This window comes from Phoenix dactylifera, unplaced genomic scaffold (assembly GCF_009389715.1).
Source record: "Phoenix dactylifera cultivar Barhee BC4 unplaced genomic scaffold, palm_55x_up_171113_PBpolish2nd_filt_p 000046F, whole genome shotgun sequence".
NCBI classification, from domain to species: domain Eukaryota; kingdom Viridiplantae; phylum Streptophyta; class Magnoliopsida; order Arecales; family Arecaceae; genus Phoenix; species Phoenix dactylifera.
In genome coordinates this window covers 2,651,612-2,668,410 of record NW_024067669.1, presented here as the reverse complement: position 1 = coordinate 2,668,410, position 16,799 = coordinate 2,651,612, and the positions used below count along the sequence as shown (strand labels likewise).

General features: G+C 43.9%; 2 protein-coding genes across 2 annotated transcripts; both read right to left on the bottom strand.

Moving 5' to 3' along the window:
* Nucleotides 1-908: 908 nt before the first annotated feature.
* On the bottom strand, nt 909-4,496 carry LOC103713560 (protein terminal ear1). The gene is made up of 6 exons (XM_039116061.1): nt 3,891-4,496; nt 3,324-3,489; nt 2,781-3,236; nt 2,535-2,657; nt 1,698-1,839; nt 909-1,536 (listed from the first exon to the last, which is right to left on the bottom strand). The coding sequence occupies exons 1-6, from the start codon at nt 4,489-4,491 to the stop codon at nt 1,120-1,122; spliced, it is 1,905 nt and encodes a 634-aa protein (XP_038971989.1). The 5' UTR covers nt 4,492-4,496; the 3' UTR covers nt 909-1,119.
* Nucleotides 4,497-12,672: 8,176 nt separating this feature from the next.
* LOC120104613 (thiol protease SEN102-like) lies at nt 12,673-15,938 on the bottom strand. The gene is made up of 4 exons (XM_039116057.1): nt 14,445-15,938; nt 13,852-14,087; nt 13,375-13,515; nt 12,673-13,125 (listed from the first exon to the last, which is right to left on the bottom strand). The coding sequence occupies exons 1-4, from the start codon at nt 14,878-14,880 to the stop codon at nt 12,868-12,870; spliced, it is 1,071 nt and encodes a 356-aa protein (XP_038971985.1). The 5' UTR covers nt 14,881-15,938; the 3' UTR covers nt 12,673-12,867.
* Nucleotides 15,939-16,799: the final 861 nt, after the last annotated feature.

Genomic DNA, 16,799 nt, shown 5'->3' with positions numbered 1-16,799 from the left:
AGTGATATTTCGCGAATGCAATAGCCAGAGGGCATGCACAAAGAGAATGAGAATGTTCTAGCTACGTTCATGCGTACATTTAAACAGAGAGCTTAAAACGGTAGTGTGACTTATATTGTTAGATTTAATTACATTATGTTGTTCTTCTCATTGACAGGTGCTATTGCTGTTTCAAGTCACTTCCAAGGTGCATAGATCCTCGCAAGCATACCGTAGCCAACAAGAGACTTGTTTCGGGTGTAATCTGCTGAGCACCAAGTTTTGTTACACATAAAATATTGAACATTATGTATTGCTACTGCAATATAAACATAAAGCAGTGGGAGTTGCCCTTCCTCATACTATCTGTCGCATAAAATTACGCAGACATCGTCTCGTAATTTGGAGTCGTTTGGTCCAAAGCGCATTAGGCTTCGGACGGGTCATTCTTTAATGGGTGGACGCACGAGGACTCGGATTTTTTTAATTTTACGGCGAGTCGACAGACAGTTTAATTCCAAAGTTTGTAGCATATCTAGTGAATCAATCCATTGTCGATATTTGTATTCAGTTTAATTCCATAGTAATGTCTGTTTTCAACAGTAGCAGTCAAAGCAACCCCATCGACCCGAGGATATGCTGAGTCCACGCGCATGCTAGCAGGACAGTGGGAGCGCTGCTAACGTGCACCATCCAGAGGAGGAGCAACCGTCAACAGAGTTGACCAGACGGCTTCCCTCAGCCGCAGACTTTGGCCATCTGCGCGCAGCGAATCGGCGTTTGATGGAAGCTTTGTCGCTTCTACTTCGAGATTACGCTTAACATAAAATTAATTACTACGAGGGAGGGAGGGAGGGAGAGAGAGAGGAAGAGTAAAGGATGAATACACCAGTTGGGAAGAGATGCTGGAATTCATTCTACCACTCCATTTGAACTTGGGAAGTGTAATTAAGAAGAATCACATCATCATCGTCTTCGAATACTGGATACAATCAAGCGCATCATTCTTGCCCTTCCATAAAAGCTTTGAATTCTCAATACGAGGAGGGAAGCCACGCAGAGAGAGAGGGAGAGAGCTGAAGCTGAGCGAACGTCTGGGAGTTGAGATGCGTCCACTTAGTGGACAACGACTGGCCGGGTCTAGTCTTGGCTATATGATAGGCCGTGGAAGGCTTCGGAAAGGAGGCAGCAACCGGTCTCGTCGCTGCCGCACTCCTCTTCGCCGCCTGCTCCCACGTCGACGTCGTCGTCGTCGTCGTCCTGTTCGGCGTGGTCAGACGGCGCGTGGGTCGAGGTGGTGGTGGATGACGCTCCACCGCCGTCAGACGGTGGCGGCGCCCCCGTCGCCGCTGTCTCGGAGGAGGCGAGCTGCTCGCTGGCGCGGCGGATCCGGTCGACGACCCGCTTGGTGAGCGTGACGGGGCCGCGGCCGCCGATGGGAACGGGGTCGGTCAGCTGCTTGCCGTCGCGGGGCGGGGAGAAGATCACCGGCATGTACTCGTCGTTGTCGCAGGCGAACTTGGAGTTCTTGAAGTGCTCCTTCAGCGCCTCCAAGCCCTTTGACCCCAACCACCCATCAGTCCAAAAAAAAGAAAAATCCGAAGTTCCAAGATTAACGAGATATAAAGGAAAAAAAATGAAGTAATTCATTTTCCATATTCCTTCTACCGTCCAGTATTACAAAGAAATAATTTTATGTTACAATTAGTAGAAATTACCTGCAACCGAGCGTAGGTAACCTGGCAAATCTTTCGGGAGTTGAAGACCTCCCAAGGCTGCTTGTGGAAGGCTTTGTAGAGTCTGAATGCGGCCTCCGGAGATGTGAGGTTTACGAAACCATACCCAACATTGCATTTGTTGCTGAATTACATAAAAGAAAGGAATTTAGAGATCTTTTCAACCAAGGAGAAGAAAAGAATTCAAGCCATATTTTCTTCTCCAACGATGCTATAGTTTCTTTTTCCTATTAAAAAAAGAAAAAAGACAGATTTTCTGACTATTTTGACCATTTTTTTAACAATTTCTGATCTGAAAGCTGCTTTTCAGTTTCCATTGTGATGTGAGAGAAGAAAAGGGATGCGACGCAGCTTATTTTAGATGCATAAAATATTATTGCTGATTAATTTTCGACGTCTTCTGCTGTCATTCGGGCTTCGATGGGTCTTTTCCCACTAGTGTTTCTTTCTCCATGCCAATCCTCCAAAGTCTGCGACCATTAGGGTTTGCTATTCTCCATCTCCACTGTTCCTATCCGGTAGCTTATGATTTCCCACTTTGCTCCTTTTGTGTTTGCTAGGCCACTCCATTTCCATTTGGGTTACCCCCTCTTTACCTTGCTATTTTCGGCTTATTTCTGCATCTACCAGGCTTCATCCCAGCATCCTGCTGCCCTTCCTTTTTCTCTGATTTGGGCGTAGCCTTTTGGTCGGTCTTTTCTTTTTTTTAATAATAAAAAACAAAACCTTTAATCTAAGCAACGCAGAAAAAAAGAAAAAAAAAGAAGGAAAGAAGCCACCTTTACTAAGTAGCATCATAAAATAACTCGCTCTACTCACTTGAAATCTATGGGAAGGTAGACGAAGTCGTAGGCGGAGTAGGGCTCAATCTCTTTCCCCTCGCCAATCTCCTCGTTGCAGTGAATGCAGTGGTTGTCAAGCATGTTCAACAGCAGCTTCTGACTGCACCACCGGCCCCCCAATTATAACCCATCACCCAAATGTATTGAAACAGCGTAATAAAGGAGTACTAAGAGAGAAAGAGAGAGAGTGAGAGAGGATGCTTGTGGGGAGGCAAGTGGAGACCTGTACTTGTTGGGGATGTTTCTAATCATGACGGTGGTCCTGGAATCTCTACAAGAGGATGCGGATTCCTCCTCCTCCTCCTCCGTCTCCTCCACTTCCTTGAACAGAAACCTCGACTCCCCGCCGCCGTTCTTCCCATGACGATTCTTCCACCCCTTCCTGCTCGACTGCTGCTGCTGCTGCTGCTGCTTTGAAGATGGTGATGACGACGACGACGACGATTGGTAGCTGCTGCCGCTGCCACCTTGGTTCCTCCTCCCACCGCCGCTGCTACCGTCGCCGCCATTACTGTTTCTTGCGATGTTGGTGCCGGGCCTCTTCAGCAACACCACTCCCTTCCCGCTCCCTCCACTTGGCGATGGAGCGCCTCCACTGCCTTCAACCCATCTGGTCCCTCTCAGAAGCCTCGGGGGTAGAGGATAGTCCTGGTGACCGGAGCTCCTCATCGGGTAATTGCTGCCGGCGCGATAACTGGAAGAGTTAATACAAGAAGCAACTTACAAGGATTGGAAGGAATCAGAGAAAGAAGACGATCGACCGGACCTTCTTGTCTGGCCACCTGGTCTGAAGAATTCAAGCACGAGTCGCCTCCCGAGGATGTGCTTGCCGTTGAGCTTGGAGAGCGCACGAGCGGCGTCGCGTGTGTCGAAGAACTCCGCTACCTTGTGATGTGGTCTTGAGCCCATCTCCTTCACCTCTTTCACAGCTCCTGCAAATAAAACGAATTTATCTTGAAAGGGAAAACTCGGAGGCTCTTTCCCATAAAGAACAAAGAAAACATAATGAGAGATGAAGGCGACAGAGACCATTCCGAAGAAAGATCTCTCTCGTAGTATGCATATGTATAATCCCAAAAAAAACACAACAAAACAAGACATAGAGAGGGAGCTCAGAAATAATACAAACAAAAAAAATTAAACAAAAATAACTGAGTCGAAAAGCTGAACCCAAGAAGAAAGTGAAAGAGACGAGCCGACGAGAGGTTGATAAAGTAGGATTTTTTCCGCAATAAGAAAGATATATGGATGTTATTCAAAAGGATGGATGTAACATTAAAGGTGGTTATCGATTTAGTCGATGCTATTATTGGAAAGTTCTTCTCTTTCATACCGAAAGGCTCAAAGATTTCTCGAAGAGCAAGCGAGGAGACGTTGGGATCCAAATTGAAGACGACGATGGAACCCTGGTTGGGATCGTCGATTCCCCTTGCGGCAAACTGGGCCCAGACCGCCTGCCCGGCGATCAGCCCCCGGCCGCCCATCGGCGGGTGCATCAGGACCATCTCGCCGCCGGCGAGCACGCCGTACTGCTGCCCGAGCAGGCTCTGCTGCCGCACGTGCTGCTCCCGGATCTCCGCCACCGCCAACTGCGCGCTCCGCAGATCGAAGAAGTGGACGGTCACGATCCCGTCGACGGCCAGCGACCTCATCTCCACCGCCCGCACCCCGCCGAAGGCCTCCATCTCCGCACGCACCGCCGCCTCCCCCACGTACCGCGGCACCATGCTCAGAACCACCGCCCTCGTCGCCGCGCCGTCCCCCGCCACCCACGCCGGGCTCACGTACTCTTCCAGTGACGCCTGCGGGTACACCGGCACCGCCGGTGGAGGTGGGTAGGGGTAGTAAATTTGGGGCTGACCGAGGGCAAACTGGCTCGTCGGGTAGAACTCCGCCGCCCCCGGATCTAGAATATTCGCCCGCATCCCTTCCATCTCGCCGTCCACCACCACCTTCTCGAGCTCAGACAACCCAAAATCTCTCCCGACTCCTCTTCGCGAGAGAGAGAGAGAGAGAGAGAGAGAGAGAGAGAGAGACCCGGGGATTTATTCGGCGGTACGGAGAGAGCGGTATTCCGGCGTGCGAGAAGGGGTTCCTTCCGTCCAAGGATGTGGAGGCTCAAGAGAGAGAACGGCAGGGAGGGGGGCGGCCGGGAAGCGGAGGAGTGGGCAATTAATGCGGGGCGCCGTGCCGGCGCACGTTATAAACACGCCCTGCGACCCGCGATGTAACGGTCCCGGACTTTCTCCCCCGCGGTATATATATAACGGAGTACGTAACACTGTTATCTAGCTAAATGTACACCTATTTTCTCATATCGCACTCGCGGTGTCTCCCACTGCTTCGACAGAATGTTCTAGAAAGGGTTGTAAGACCTGTACCCAAAAAAAAAAAGGATAACGGGTGGTGTTTATTTATGAAGCGGCAGGGAATTTGAACGGGGATTACCATAATAGGTAGGGGGCCCGCCAACGTTTGCCACTGGCTTTGTGGATTATTTACGAGAATGCCTCTGGCAGCCGTCCTCGCGCCTCCTTTTTGATGAGGAGATGTGGAAAGGTATCTTGTCTTGCACCGAAATGGGGCAGGCCTTGGAATTCGCCTGCCTGCCGCGCCTGCTTCTTTCCCGGGGAATGAACACGCAACCGGAAGAGGTGGAGTCGGAGGAGCAAATGGCTTGGAATTTTTAAGAAAAAAGAATGGTGGATCGAGAGAGAGAGAGAGAGAGAGAGGATCAGAGAGGATCGAAGTGGTCATATCTGGAGTTTAATGAGAACGAGATCAGGTGCTTTCGAGTCATCACCACCATTTGCAGCGTTTGTAGCCGCTGAGGATGCAACGAGGGTGGTCCATGGCCTTTTAGACGTCGGCAAAGATGGCAACGGGCATGAGAAGGCAGCTTTGCTTTTGCCTTTGCATGACACTTGTTGGGATAAGAAGGAAAAAAAAAAAGGCAACGAGACCGGGAAAGGAAAGAGCAGGAGCTAGGACTGGTGATAGTGATGAGGCTGTGGAAAACTGGCGTGCAGAACTGTGAACTTGCTGGGTCGAAGTTGTGAAATGGATCGTTGGACTGTAGAAGCTTGTTTATATACAGAGGGGAAAAAAAAGGTTACATTGCTTTCTTTACTTTCCATGATACAGTATTATTTCTATTGAACTTGGAAGTTTATAGTGGTTAATTAGTTTGCTAGATTGGATTGCTGCATTGTAATATTATAAAGTTCACACTCAATGCATGGGTAAAACCATGAAATTATGTTGCTAGATTAAGACATTGAATTGCCTTAAAGTCTCCTGTGGCTGACCTGGTTTCAGATTTGTGACTTAACCATTGAAGGGGATAAGTGTTTTAGAATTTTCTTCCTTCTGCTAGTGTTTTCAGTTATGAATCATTAAATTCATTGTTATAGCATCCAGAGTGAAGGTCAAGGATTCAAGGTAAAATTACAATTCACTTGTGAATATGATTGTATTTCTACTCATGCATATGTATCTCATGTGCTCTTAAGATGCTTGATAGATCAACGTACCAATCTAAACCCCATATACAATCATCATGATCACATTGAGAACTCAAAAATCTCTAAAAGCAACAGAGAACTCAAAAAAAAAAAAATCTCTAAAAGCAGCAAAGAACTCAAAAACAGAAAAAAAAAATCTAAAAGTAACAGAGAACTCAAAAAATTGCATCCGCATTTGCTGACTAGATGGAGAGCAAACAGAAAGACTTGTGTACTTTTCCTCCTAACCAGTATCCGAATAGTCCAACACTGATTGCCCAACTTTTCAACAGCATTGGAAATTCAATTTTAAATCAGCCACTGTATGCTTTGTTTCGTTACGTTCTTCATCCATCGCATTAAAAGGATGCTCATGGTTCTGGCATGGTTGGTGCAACTTGCAGATAGAAAAATCATAACAAAAAGATGAGAAAGTGAGGCTTCAGGCCGAGAAGGTGCAGATGGAGCGAATGATATAAGGCATTAGTATTGCACCTTTATTCATTCCTCACCCTGCTACAACATCGCATGCAGCAATTTTTTTAGAATTTTTCTACTAGGTTAGGTTTGGGTCTAAAATCAGGACCTAAACACGAAACCGGATTGGATCGGAGTCATTCATGACCCAGTTCGACCTGACCCATTTGCACCTCCAGTTGGCACACATGTGGACAATATTCGGTTATTATGGTATAGGTTTCACATAGGAAAGCACGTGAAACATGATTTTATCTCTATGATTCGATGCTTCATAACTAAATAGTTAGCTTTCGAGGTAAAGAATATAGTTTTATCTACATGATCCATTGCTTCATAGCTGATTAGTCCATTTTCAAAGATAACAAATAGAGGTTTGTCTATGTGATTTAATGCTTCATTAGCGTCTTTCCCATCCTGACCAACAGCAAAAGTTTGTAGGCTAAGTAAATGCCATATAACACTACATATCCAAGGTAGGCCAAGTGATTACAACTAATAAACATCTTACTAGCCAATGTAGAGCATGCCAAGTAAGAGGGAAATGATTTAAGAGTAGGCCGAATATATAAGAAATACCTTGCTCATCAATGGAGAATAGGTCGAGTGACGGAGTAATTCAAGAGCAGACCAATAGTCTCTTAGTTACCATTTTTCTATGAGTGAGCAGCATTCTAGTAATGAAAGTTTTTGATAATTCAAGATAATAGGATCCACTATCACTACTCAATCTTTTTGGGTCCGGTGGCATGCTCTTGAATTTATCTGACCGGTAACATGGTTGATTTCTCCCATCCAACAAAGGCACCAACAATAGGTCAAGCTGCAATTTCAAAAGCTAAACGTGATGAACACATGATATTGTATATATAATATAATTAGCTTGATGAATACATGATTATATAATACAATTAGTTTTATTTTTTTCATGCAAGATTGCTTGGAAATTAAAAAAAGGGAATGAGGAAAAACTAACACAAAAATAATCATTAAATTTTCAGAGGCAACTGCAGAAATTACTTGATATTCTTAGTTATAGCCTCACTTCAAAATATATGGAAGATTTTAAAAAAATGGTTTATTGTATATAGTAATTCATAAATAGAAAGTTCACCATCACTGATGTAGACCAAGTTGGCCTTCTTAGGCCAATATATCAACATAAATGGACACATATAACTTTATGTAATTCTCACTGCGAAGCGTAGATACAAGGTTAAAACTTACAATACCGAGTCACCGGTTATTTGAGTTTCTAAGAGTCACTGGTTAAATTTCATATTCATCTTTTTATGAACATACATTACACTTGTCCTGTTGTCCACTTGCTACTACTTGTTAATAAGAAACCAATATTAAATCAGGCAGAACATGAGTACGCATAATATCATTACAGCTCCCTTATGTCCGCTTAAGTGGGATTGTCAATCCCGTAATAACGCACACTCTCTCTCACTCTCTTGATGGTACAAGAGTTGTTAATGCTGCTCTAGTGTGAGTACAATCCATAAAATCGAGAAAAAAAAAAAAAAAAAAGCATAAGGGTGGAGGGGCGGCTTCAAAATATGTCCAAATGACTTCTTTCAAGTGGTAAGTAGTGAAGAAAGCAATATAGTCTGCAGCACTATTTGTCTTCCGATACACATGAGCAACTTGAAATGAATCTTAATCTCTCGCTATTATATGGATATCTCCGAGTATTAGATGGCCATTGCCGCTCCGCTCTTCATTTTAGATGGAAGTTGTTGTTAGAATATGCCTCCCAAGCTGCCTTGAGCTCCCCCCAATGACTGGGCATGTCACAGGTACGCTGCCTTTTTCCAGCAACCAACTCGGGGGGAGAGAGAGAGAGAGAGAGAGAGAGGAGTGTGCTTTGGAGTGCATCCATGAAGAAAGCGGGGGTGTCTTTATCAACTCTCATAAGATAATGGCGGATAAATGCGAGGAAGCAGGAAGGACGTGTACGGCCGGGCCCTGCCCCTGCCCGGCCCAGCCCGGCCCATGTGCCCCGGTTCTTCTCGTCAGACCGCCGCGCCCCGACACGTGATTCCCAAAGCCCCTTAATCCACGTGCGTCTCTTCGTTACTTGCACGCCCCTGTCCCCTCTCTCTCTCTCTCTACTTTTAAGTATATACTATAAGAAATCTCCATACATTCCTTCTTTTTGTTTATACGCGATTTCCAATCCCACTGCTTGTTTAATCCCCCAAACATGAAACTTGTTTATATCATGCATCATTCATAGGCATCATCACTTTATGGGCTGTAGGTTCTACGTCCATGCTGTTGCGAACCCACCACCCCACAACCCCACAACCCCACACACTCAGTGGCTTAGGAGCTTACTAAATTAGTCCTGGTTCTTCCCCATAACAAACATTCCATCCGTGTGTTCTTTTAAAGCGGGGACTAAGCCCAGGCGAGTTCCCCCCTCCCTGGATGCATGCTTCTTTGGCTTCTGTCGTTGAAGAAGCGCACACGGAAGCATATTATTACAGTGCGTGCACGAGGCGGCACTGCGTTTTCTTTATCTCTCTTCGCTTTTGTCATTCGGGAGGCACCTCAATGCTGTCATCGCCCGGGGCCTCGCCCATCATTATTTGGTTGGAGGCTTTTGTGGGTGGGTCCTCCTGTGGGATGCCGCTGCTCCCTTTGATGGTTACCGCCCGATGGCTGCCTCCCCTAGTCACGGACTGCGCTGCCATCTGCTTGGCTTTGCATGCCCTGCAGGAGGCCGTCCCGGCTGCTGACCGGGGCCTGTAGCCCTTCATTTGGGGATTGAGTAGGCAATCAGGGAGGACGTAGGGTTTTTGCCCTTTCAAGGTCAAAAAACGTTTTCGCTGCTGCAAGGGCTTCCCATCCGTTCCATATCTTCAATTTTCTTCTCTTTTTTTTTTTCTTTCTTTCTCCACCTTGGTTGAGAAGAGCTCGAGGATTGAGGTGCAATTAAATGAGTTGGATTGGACCGAGTCATGGGCGACTCCCACCTAACTCGGTTTCTTGTTTGAATTCTAATGTTGGACCTAGGCTCAAATCTAATGGAAGATTGGATCGAGTCCATTGCTAAAATCCAGTCCCAACCTAAAAAATTTCGAGCCTGAGTTAGGTCCAGATGAGAATGACTGGCTGCAAAAATAATATGCAGTACTCATCAAACTAGATTATCTGGGGAATAGCCCATGCCTTCATGTTTAGGCATTTTCGAGGCTCAATTGTTACTTTGTTGTTACAAATGCTTATTATTCTTTAATAAGCCTTCAAAACCAAACAATGAAACTGTATGAATCATTCTATGTTTTGAATCGGAATGATAAACTCAAGCTGCAAAATACTCCTCGCATACAGGACATGCACATTGGTCATAAGGCATAACTTATAAAACAATCTGGGGGCGGGCTTTTTCGGGCCCAAATTGTTTACCGGATTTGGTTCGAGTCGAGTTGTAGAGTTGGAAACCCAAAATTCAAACAGATCAGGTTGGGTTGGGTCTGAATTCTGTAAACCCAAACCCGACCCAAAAAATGGAATGGATTCAATTTTAGAATTTGACCCGGCCTCATAGATCCTCCAAAATGAGTTAGATCTAGTCTAAGCGGATCAGATCAGGTCACGATTAACCCGACTTATGTCCAACCTTACTTGAGAAGGACTTGTTTGCATCATTTTTATCTTGAACTCTGCAAAAGTTAAGAGATTCAAAGACCATTATTAGTTGGGTTGCTCGGTTAGTCGGTATCCATAGAGATATGTGAAGTAAAAACACATCTTCAAGGAAGCTAGTAGTGCAGCAGATTGGATGGCATCTTTTGTAGCTAGCTTTGTGATTTGGAATTTTTTCTACGTCAAACTATTTCAGCACTTTTCCGTAATATCCTCTCTTTTTTTTATTCTCTAGTTGTATCTATCATCGGGCGGTATAATTTTGCCATGTCAACCCCTAAAAAAAGGACACAGATGTTTTATTTTTCTTAATTGTGTTTAGTTTAAATTGTATGAAAAGGTGATGGATGCCTGGCTAGCTAAAATTTGATGAAGGCGATCTCTGGTTCTTTTTATCTCCTCTTTCCTTCTTTTGTTCACTTTCTTTCCATATCATCGGAGGGTTATATCATTAGCACTCGCTAAGGCTACGTCAGTCTACACATCCGTTAAACAAAATCATTGGCTTAGGGCGCAAAGTTAGATTGATATGGTCACTTCATGACATCCAAGCTCGCTCCGTTGCTTCGTTGATTTCAGACATGGTGCCGAGAATTCGGGAAACTTGCTACTACAAGAAGTCGCTTCATAGGCCACCGCAAAAAAAGTAGATTAGGAGTTCATCATGTTGAAGGACCACAAGAAGGTTGAAAGTCCCATCAAAGGCATGTTCGGCTATTTTTATAGAATTAGGTTAAAAATTCTGTAGGATTCGTAGATTAAACTATTTATTTAAGCATGGCTCTGTATCGATCAAACTTCATCCAATCCAAATCTTGTGGGAAAAAAAAAACTCCTCCATAGTTTTTTTTTTTTTTTTTATGCAACCCAAAGACTAGGATCTGAGCTGAATTTAGATAAACTTTCAAAGAATGCAAGCTATATGGGCCAACAAGCCATACTCCTACAGAGTTTTCAGCCTAATTCTGTAGGAATATACAAATAGGCTCTAAGGTGTTACGGCATCATTTAAATTTGTTACTCCAAGTAAGCCAAGTAAGTCACATTGGCAACATCATAATTAAGGTTCCACCAAGCTGTATCCGAAAAGGATTCACCTTCTATCACACAATGATTGCTTCGAGATTTATACAGGCGGATGATAAGGGAGTTCGGGGTGTTTTGAGATATCGACATCATGAGACCGATCATTCTTTAGTGCAGAAGATACAACCCGAGCCCTCCACCACATATTCTGCCTGCATGGTGTCAAGGCCCATTCCTGGAGACAGCATGTAATCTTTGCTTGGTAGATATGTGGATGGTTATCCAACGAATATAACGGTCAGGATGTCTCATACAAGAAGAAGCACATAAGTCTGCTGATTGGGTTGCAATCTATGAGGCATCTCATCCTAGAGCACATTACTGAGATTCCATAATTCCAGCAGCACAAATTGTTCTTTGCTTCAATTTGATCGAGACCAACTTGTTCCTTGGAAACATTAGAGAATTTATAGGCCAACTAACTCTATTTGCTGCGCTACTCCTGCTTTTGAAGTGCCCTATTTGACATGTCCCATTTTGATTGAATTATTTAATTTGTCATTTTGTCTTTTTGCATTGGTAAATCTATAAATATCAGCCCACAATATGGTAAACTAATGAGATGCATAAAGCTAATGAATTAAGATTTTGAGTAGCTTCAATCTTGGAAAACTCAGAAGAATATCTTATAGGATCAAGATAAAATATTGAAAGAGAACAAGTATAGAAGTTTTGTTGTCATCGAGCCTAGAACAACCCAATAAAGGCTAGAACTTTAAGATTCAGATTAAGCAGTATAATGGATATGACATGTAGCCATAAAGGATGACATATACATCCTGAAGTTACAGCTGCATGTAATGGGTCCAATAATAGTTACCAGGGTGGAAGTCAAAAGTTGGTTAGGGGTGATAAAAGGGCTAAACCACATCCGACGACCTAGTGAAACCTAGTTCGTAAAAAGGTATTTCAAATTTAAAATCTATATAAATTTTACAATATTTTGAACAATTTTCTTCAAGATTTTAAATTTTTCGAAGCAATTTCTTCTTGACTGGTTGTTCGAGAGACCTATTGATGCATCTATCGAAAGCTTACGTACGAACAGTATCTTTAAGATCATGGCAGAAGAGCCATACATACACACAAATACACACACACACATACATACATACATGCATGTGCACACGGATATGCATACATATATGCATAAACATATTATGTCAGATTGTTTGTCTATGGATAACATTTGGCTGGTTATTTCAATTTCTTCATATAGTAACCAAATAAGGCTACTTTACCTCTCCAATGCAGCCTAGGCTAATATAACATCACCTAAGCTCTATGTCTTCATAAATCCCAAAGGACCCCTAAACCACCTCATGGAGAAATCAGTACATGGATTTGATGCTTCTTTCTTCTCCCATCTACTTTGCAAATGTCCACATTACTGAGATTAACAGAACTACCTTTAAGCCTTCCAATTAAAACAAGATGAATATAAACAGAGTTCTAAAGTTAGAATCAGAAATTTATTATTGCCTTCAAACTACTACAAAACATATATGACATAGATGATAAAGAAAAATAAATCCCGAAATGGTTTCTGGCTTTCCAATGTGCATTCCTTAGGTCACCATCATCTTAGAGTTCATCCTTGGAAATTTCCCTCTTGGAAGGATTAGGGGATGTCTTGATGGGGTATGAAGCCTCCATTGCAATGCCACATTTCCCATGTTTGGCCCTGATGCCACGCTCCATTCTGATGTAGCCTTTCTCTCCCCACTCAGGTCCCCATGAGTTCTTCACAATCCAGTATTTAGTTCCATCCTCGGTCGTCCCATATCCAACGATCGCGACGCCATGGTCTAAATCTGTGCCGCAGGCGCCGGTGAAAACACCCTGCCATCAAATTAGAGGAGATTGCTTAGAAGCATAGAAATCTCCAGTCAAAACAAAGCATACATCCTTAAAAGCCAAAAACTAAATGAAGTTGCAATAATATTATGAGTCTCAGATATGGGCTTCCTCTAGTTCATAAGCCCAAGTTAAATTAGGTCCAGTTGGGTGTATACAAACTTGGTGGTAACATTACGGACGTAGATTTATGTTTGAAAGTTCACTGCAAAATTAATGATTTGGAACACGAACCTCGGAGTAGAACTGGAAAGCTGTACCACTTGCTTCAATGGCAGCAGATACTGGCTGATGAGCCACAGCTTTCATGAGAGCTGCCTCATTGTTGGCAGGAACATTCTCGTATCCATCAATCGTCACCACTGCTGAATTCTCCTGCAAAAAAAAAAAAACTCTTCTTCCTAAGAATCGCAATGAATAATCTTACAACAAATGCATGGATCAATCCAAGAAGTCGCATTGGATTTTTTTTTTCCTTGGATTTTAATCATAAATTCTTGAAACGGAAGCAGGAAAACGTATTGAGTGTGTTATTTTGGAATGCTGTACTTTGTCAAAGATTAACGTCCGTGTATATTTATTATATCATAGTAAGTATTTATGTAGCTTTCAATTAATATTAGAAGTTTTTGTCTTGGTCTTCATTCTTTTGCAAAATAGATCTAAAAGAATTCTCTATTCAGCTTTTGAAGACTAGTTGTTGTTCATTACCTTGGAAGCGTCGCACCTTCCATCTTTGGCCCTGTAGGGATACTCAGCCTCTGTTGTTATACCTCCATTTCTCACAATGAATTCGAATGCATGCTCCATTAGACCTCCATTGCAGCCATTGTTGTCGCGGTCATCGCAGTCGACGAGCTCTTGCTCCGACAAGGAGATTAACTCCCTCGTCTTGATCTGATTTATGCCCTCGACAGCAACCACCGTCGAGAATGCCCAGCAGCTCCCTAAATCATCAACAAGAACAGTCACATAGCTATTAAAATGAGAACTTTTTGGTCGAAGAATTTATAAATAAAATACGATTGAATTGTCTAATACTCATAAGAGTAGTATTCATTAGATACATACCGATATACCTATCTATATATCACATCTTTTATCATAATTTTACTTATGGCAAGAGATCATAATTCCTATTTTCCATCCAAAATACACGATGAAAAATTTAAGCACGATAATTCTCTATAGGGATGTATAACAATTTATGATACAGAGTTTAGATATAGATATATTTTGTCATAATTGAAACTGATCATATTATTCTTAACTATATATATTTGTTAAAGGTGGAGCTCGCTTACCACATTGGCCTTGGTCCTTGATGCTTGTGACGGCGCCTTTCTGCCTCCAATCAACCAAAGCAGGGAGATCACGAGCATTTTCATGCATGAAGCTTCCGGTGCCATGCGGGCGGCCGCGGCGCAGCCTGCGGTGCTGCACCTTGGAGCCGGCATACCAGCTTCGAAACTCTTGGTTGGTCATGTCGCCAAACTTGTTGAGAGCGAGCTTGAATGTTGCACCCTCCTTGTTGAACTCATGGATGAACTTGACGTTCTCCTTGAACACATTGAATCGCTCATGCTCGAGGTCTCGAGAGACCGTGTGGTGGCTCCGCCACCTCTCATACAAGTTCCATAGGCTCTCCTCGGTTGCGAGGTCCCTGTCGTCGAAGGGCACGCCATGAACAAATGCAAAAGCTAGAGCAACTAGAACCCCAGACAACAAAACCTTCCCCATATTTGTCGATAGCTGAAGAAGAGGGAAGAGAGAGAAACAAGGAGGATTTGGAGTAATGGATATCAAGAAGAATGGTGAGAGGTTTATATAGGGGGTGAGAAGTGATGAGGTTAAAGCAGGGATTAAGGTTACTTGAGGGGAACCACCACCAAAACCAGAATAAGGTGGTATAATGTGAAGACTGAGGTTGGAAGGAATGGCATTAAGGGATGGATATTCTAATTAACTTGTTCTCCTGTGGTGCAAGGAATAGTTGTTCCACATGACAAGCACGCTATGTGGGGATCGAAGGTGGTGAAAAGTGAGGGCTTAAAGTGGGTCGCTCTTTAGGCTTTATAAAGCTCTTATAAAACGGTCATTCTGTCCTCCATCGTTAGAAACCAGAAGCCACCATCACACGAGTAGTTCATGTTCTAATTAGAGAGAGAGAGAGAGAAGATTGTACGTAATAGTTGGTAACGTACACTAGTTAAGCTATTCCTGCATTTGATAACCATAAAATAATGGTTGGGTTTGATAGCTGAACTACGGCTGGGATGAGTGAAACACACAGGGAAAAGCATGAATAGATGCGATCGAGTGAGTAGAAATAGCCATGGCTGTAATTCTCTAATTGAAGGTGTTATATGACCAAGCTAGCATGGTGTTTGGTAGTTGTACCAAAAGATCTGAGATTAATCATGTTTGCCTAGGAATTTGCTGGGGATAGAGATATTTGAGGGAGGCTTCTGCTATTGAACAACTATTTATTAATGGGCCTCTTTTTATTTCTTAAAAGATCATTGTATCTGCACCTTTTGCTTCTTGTTAGAAAAAGGCAAGAAACTAGAGTAACCAATGAAAGTCTATAGTGCTCCTAAAAAATAAATAGTAGGAGTTTTGGACTTTTCATGGACCCATTGAAACTGATTAAAATATCCTAGACTAATAAAATTTTATAAATATTCTAATTATGATTTTTAATGGTATTTGTCTTTCATATCATCTTTTCTGTAAAACGGCAAAATCATAATCAGTAATCGTTATGTATTTGGTAATGCTTGGGGTTGGTTTAGAATTTATAGTTGTTGGGGGGGGGGGGGTAGGGGGCCTTGAATTTAGTCCCACATCGGCTAGAGCGGAAAGATTCCGTGCCTTATAATGAGGAGGGCGAAGCCTTTTCCTCACGAGGGCCCTTTTGTGGGACAAAACCGTGAGGGCAATCCCCCCGTCAGCGCTGGACGCGCGGGCCGGAAACGTCTCCCTCCGTCAGCGCTGGACGCGCGGACCAGAGCGCCCAAAGCGGACAATACCTCGTGGGGGACGCGGTCTCTTTCTGCTCGGCTCGGTTGGGACTAAGGCTGTTGCCGGGGTGAAAAATCCCGCAACAGATGGCGCTAGAGGAAGGGCCAGCCTCCTCTCTCCATTGACTACCCTCCAGGACTGTGGGGGCCCGTTGGGGTAAAACCTGGCCGGAACCTTCCCGCTGGGGGGCTATGTTGTGGGGGGGAGGGGGCCTTGAATTTAGTCCCACATCGGCTAGAGCGGAAAGGTTCCATGCCTTATAATGAGGAGGGCGAAGCCTTTTCCTCACGAGGGCCCTTTTGTGGGACAAAACCGTGAAGGCAATCCCCCCGTCAGCGCTGGACGCGCGGGCCGGAAACGTCTCCCTCCGTCAGCGCTGGACGCGCGGACCGGAGCGCCCAAAGCGGACAATACCTCGTGGGGGACGCGGTCTCTTTCTGCTCGGCTCGGTTGGGACTAAGGCTGTTGCCGGGGTGAAAATCCCGCAACAATAGTCATTATTAAAAATTTATTATCCATTGAATTGACTAAAAATTTAGAACTTATAGTTATTATTAAAACTTTGTAGTCATTAATACTTTTTTTAGTATTTTTTATTCCCAAGGCTTAATTAGAATAGCCAAAGCAGACCTTTT

Bases quoted from the DNA above. Each gene is read 5' to 3' on its own strand.
- LOC120104613 (XM_039116057.1), bottom strand. From the start codon at position 14,880: ATGGGGAAGGTTTTGTTGTCTGGGGTTCTAGTTGCTCTAGCTTTTGCA. The intron at 13,516-13,851 runs GTAATGAACAAC...TTTTTTTTGCAG, and splicing joins GAAGGTGCGACGCTTCCAAG to GAGAATTCAGCAGTGGTGAC. The intron at 13,126-13,374 runs GTTCGTGTTCCA...ATTTGATGGCAG, and splicing joins CTTTCCAGTTCTACTCCGAG to GGTGTTTTCACCGGCGCCTG.
- LOC103713560 (XM_039116061.1), bottom strand. From the start codon at position 4,491: ATGGAAGGGATGCGGGCGAATATTCTAGATCCGGGGGCGGCGGAGTTC. The intron at 3,490-3,890 runs GTATGAAAGAGA...TTTTATTTGCAG, and splicing joins AGAAATCTTTGAGCCTTTCG to GAGCTGTGAAAGAGGTGAAG. The intron at 2,658-2,780 runs GTCTCCACTTGC...CCGGTGGTGCAG, and splicing joins AACATCCCCAACAAGTACAG to TCAGAAGCTGCTGTTGAACA.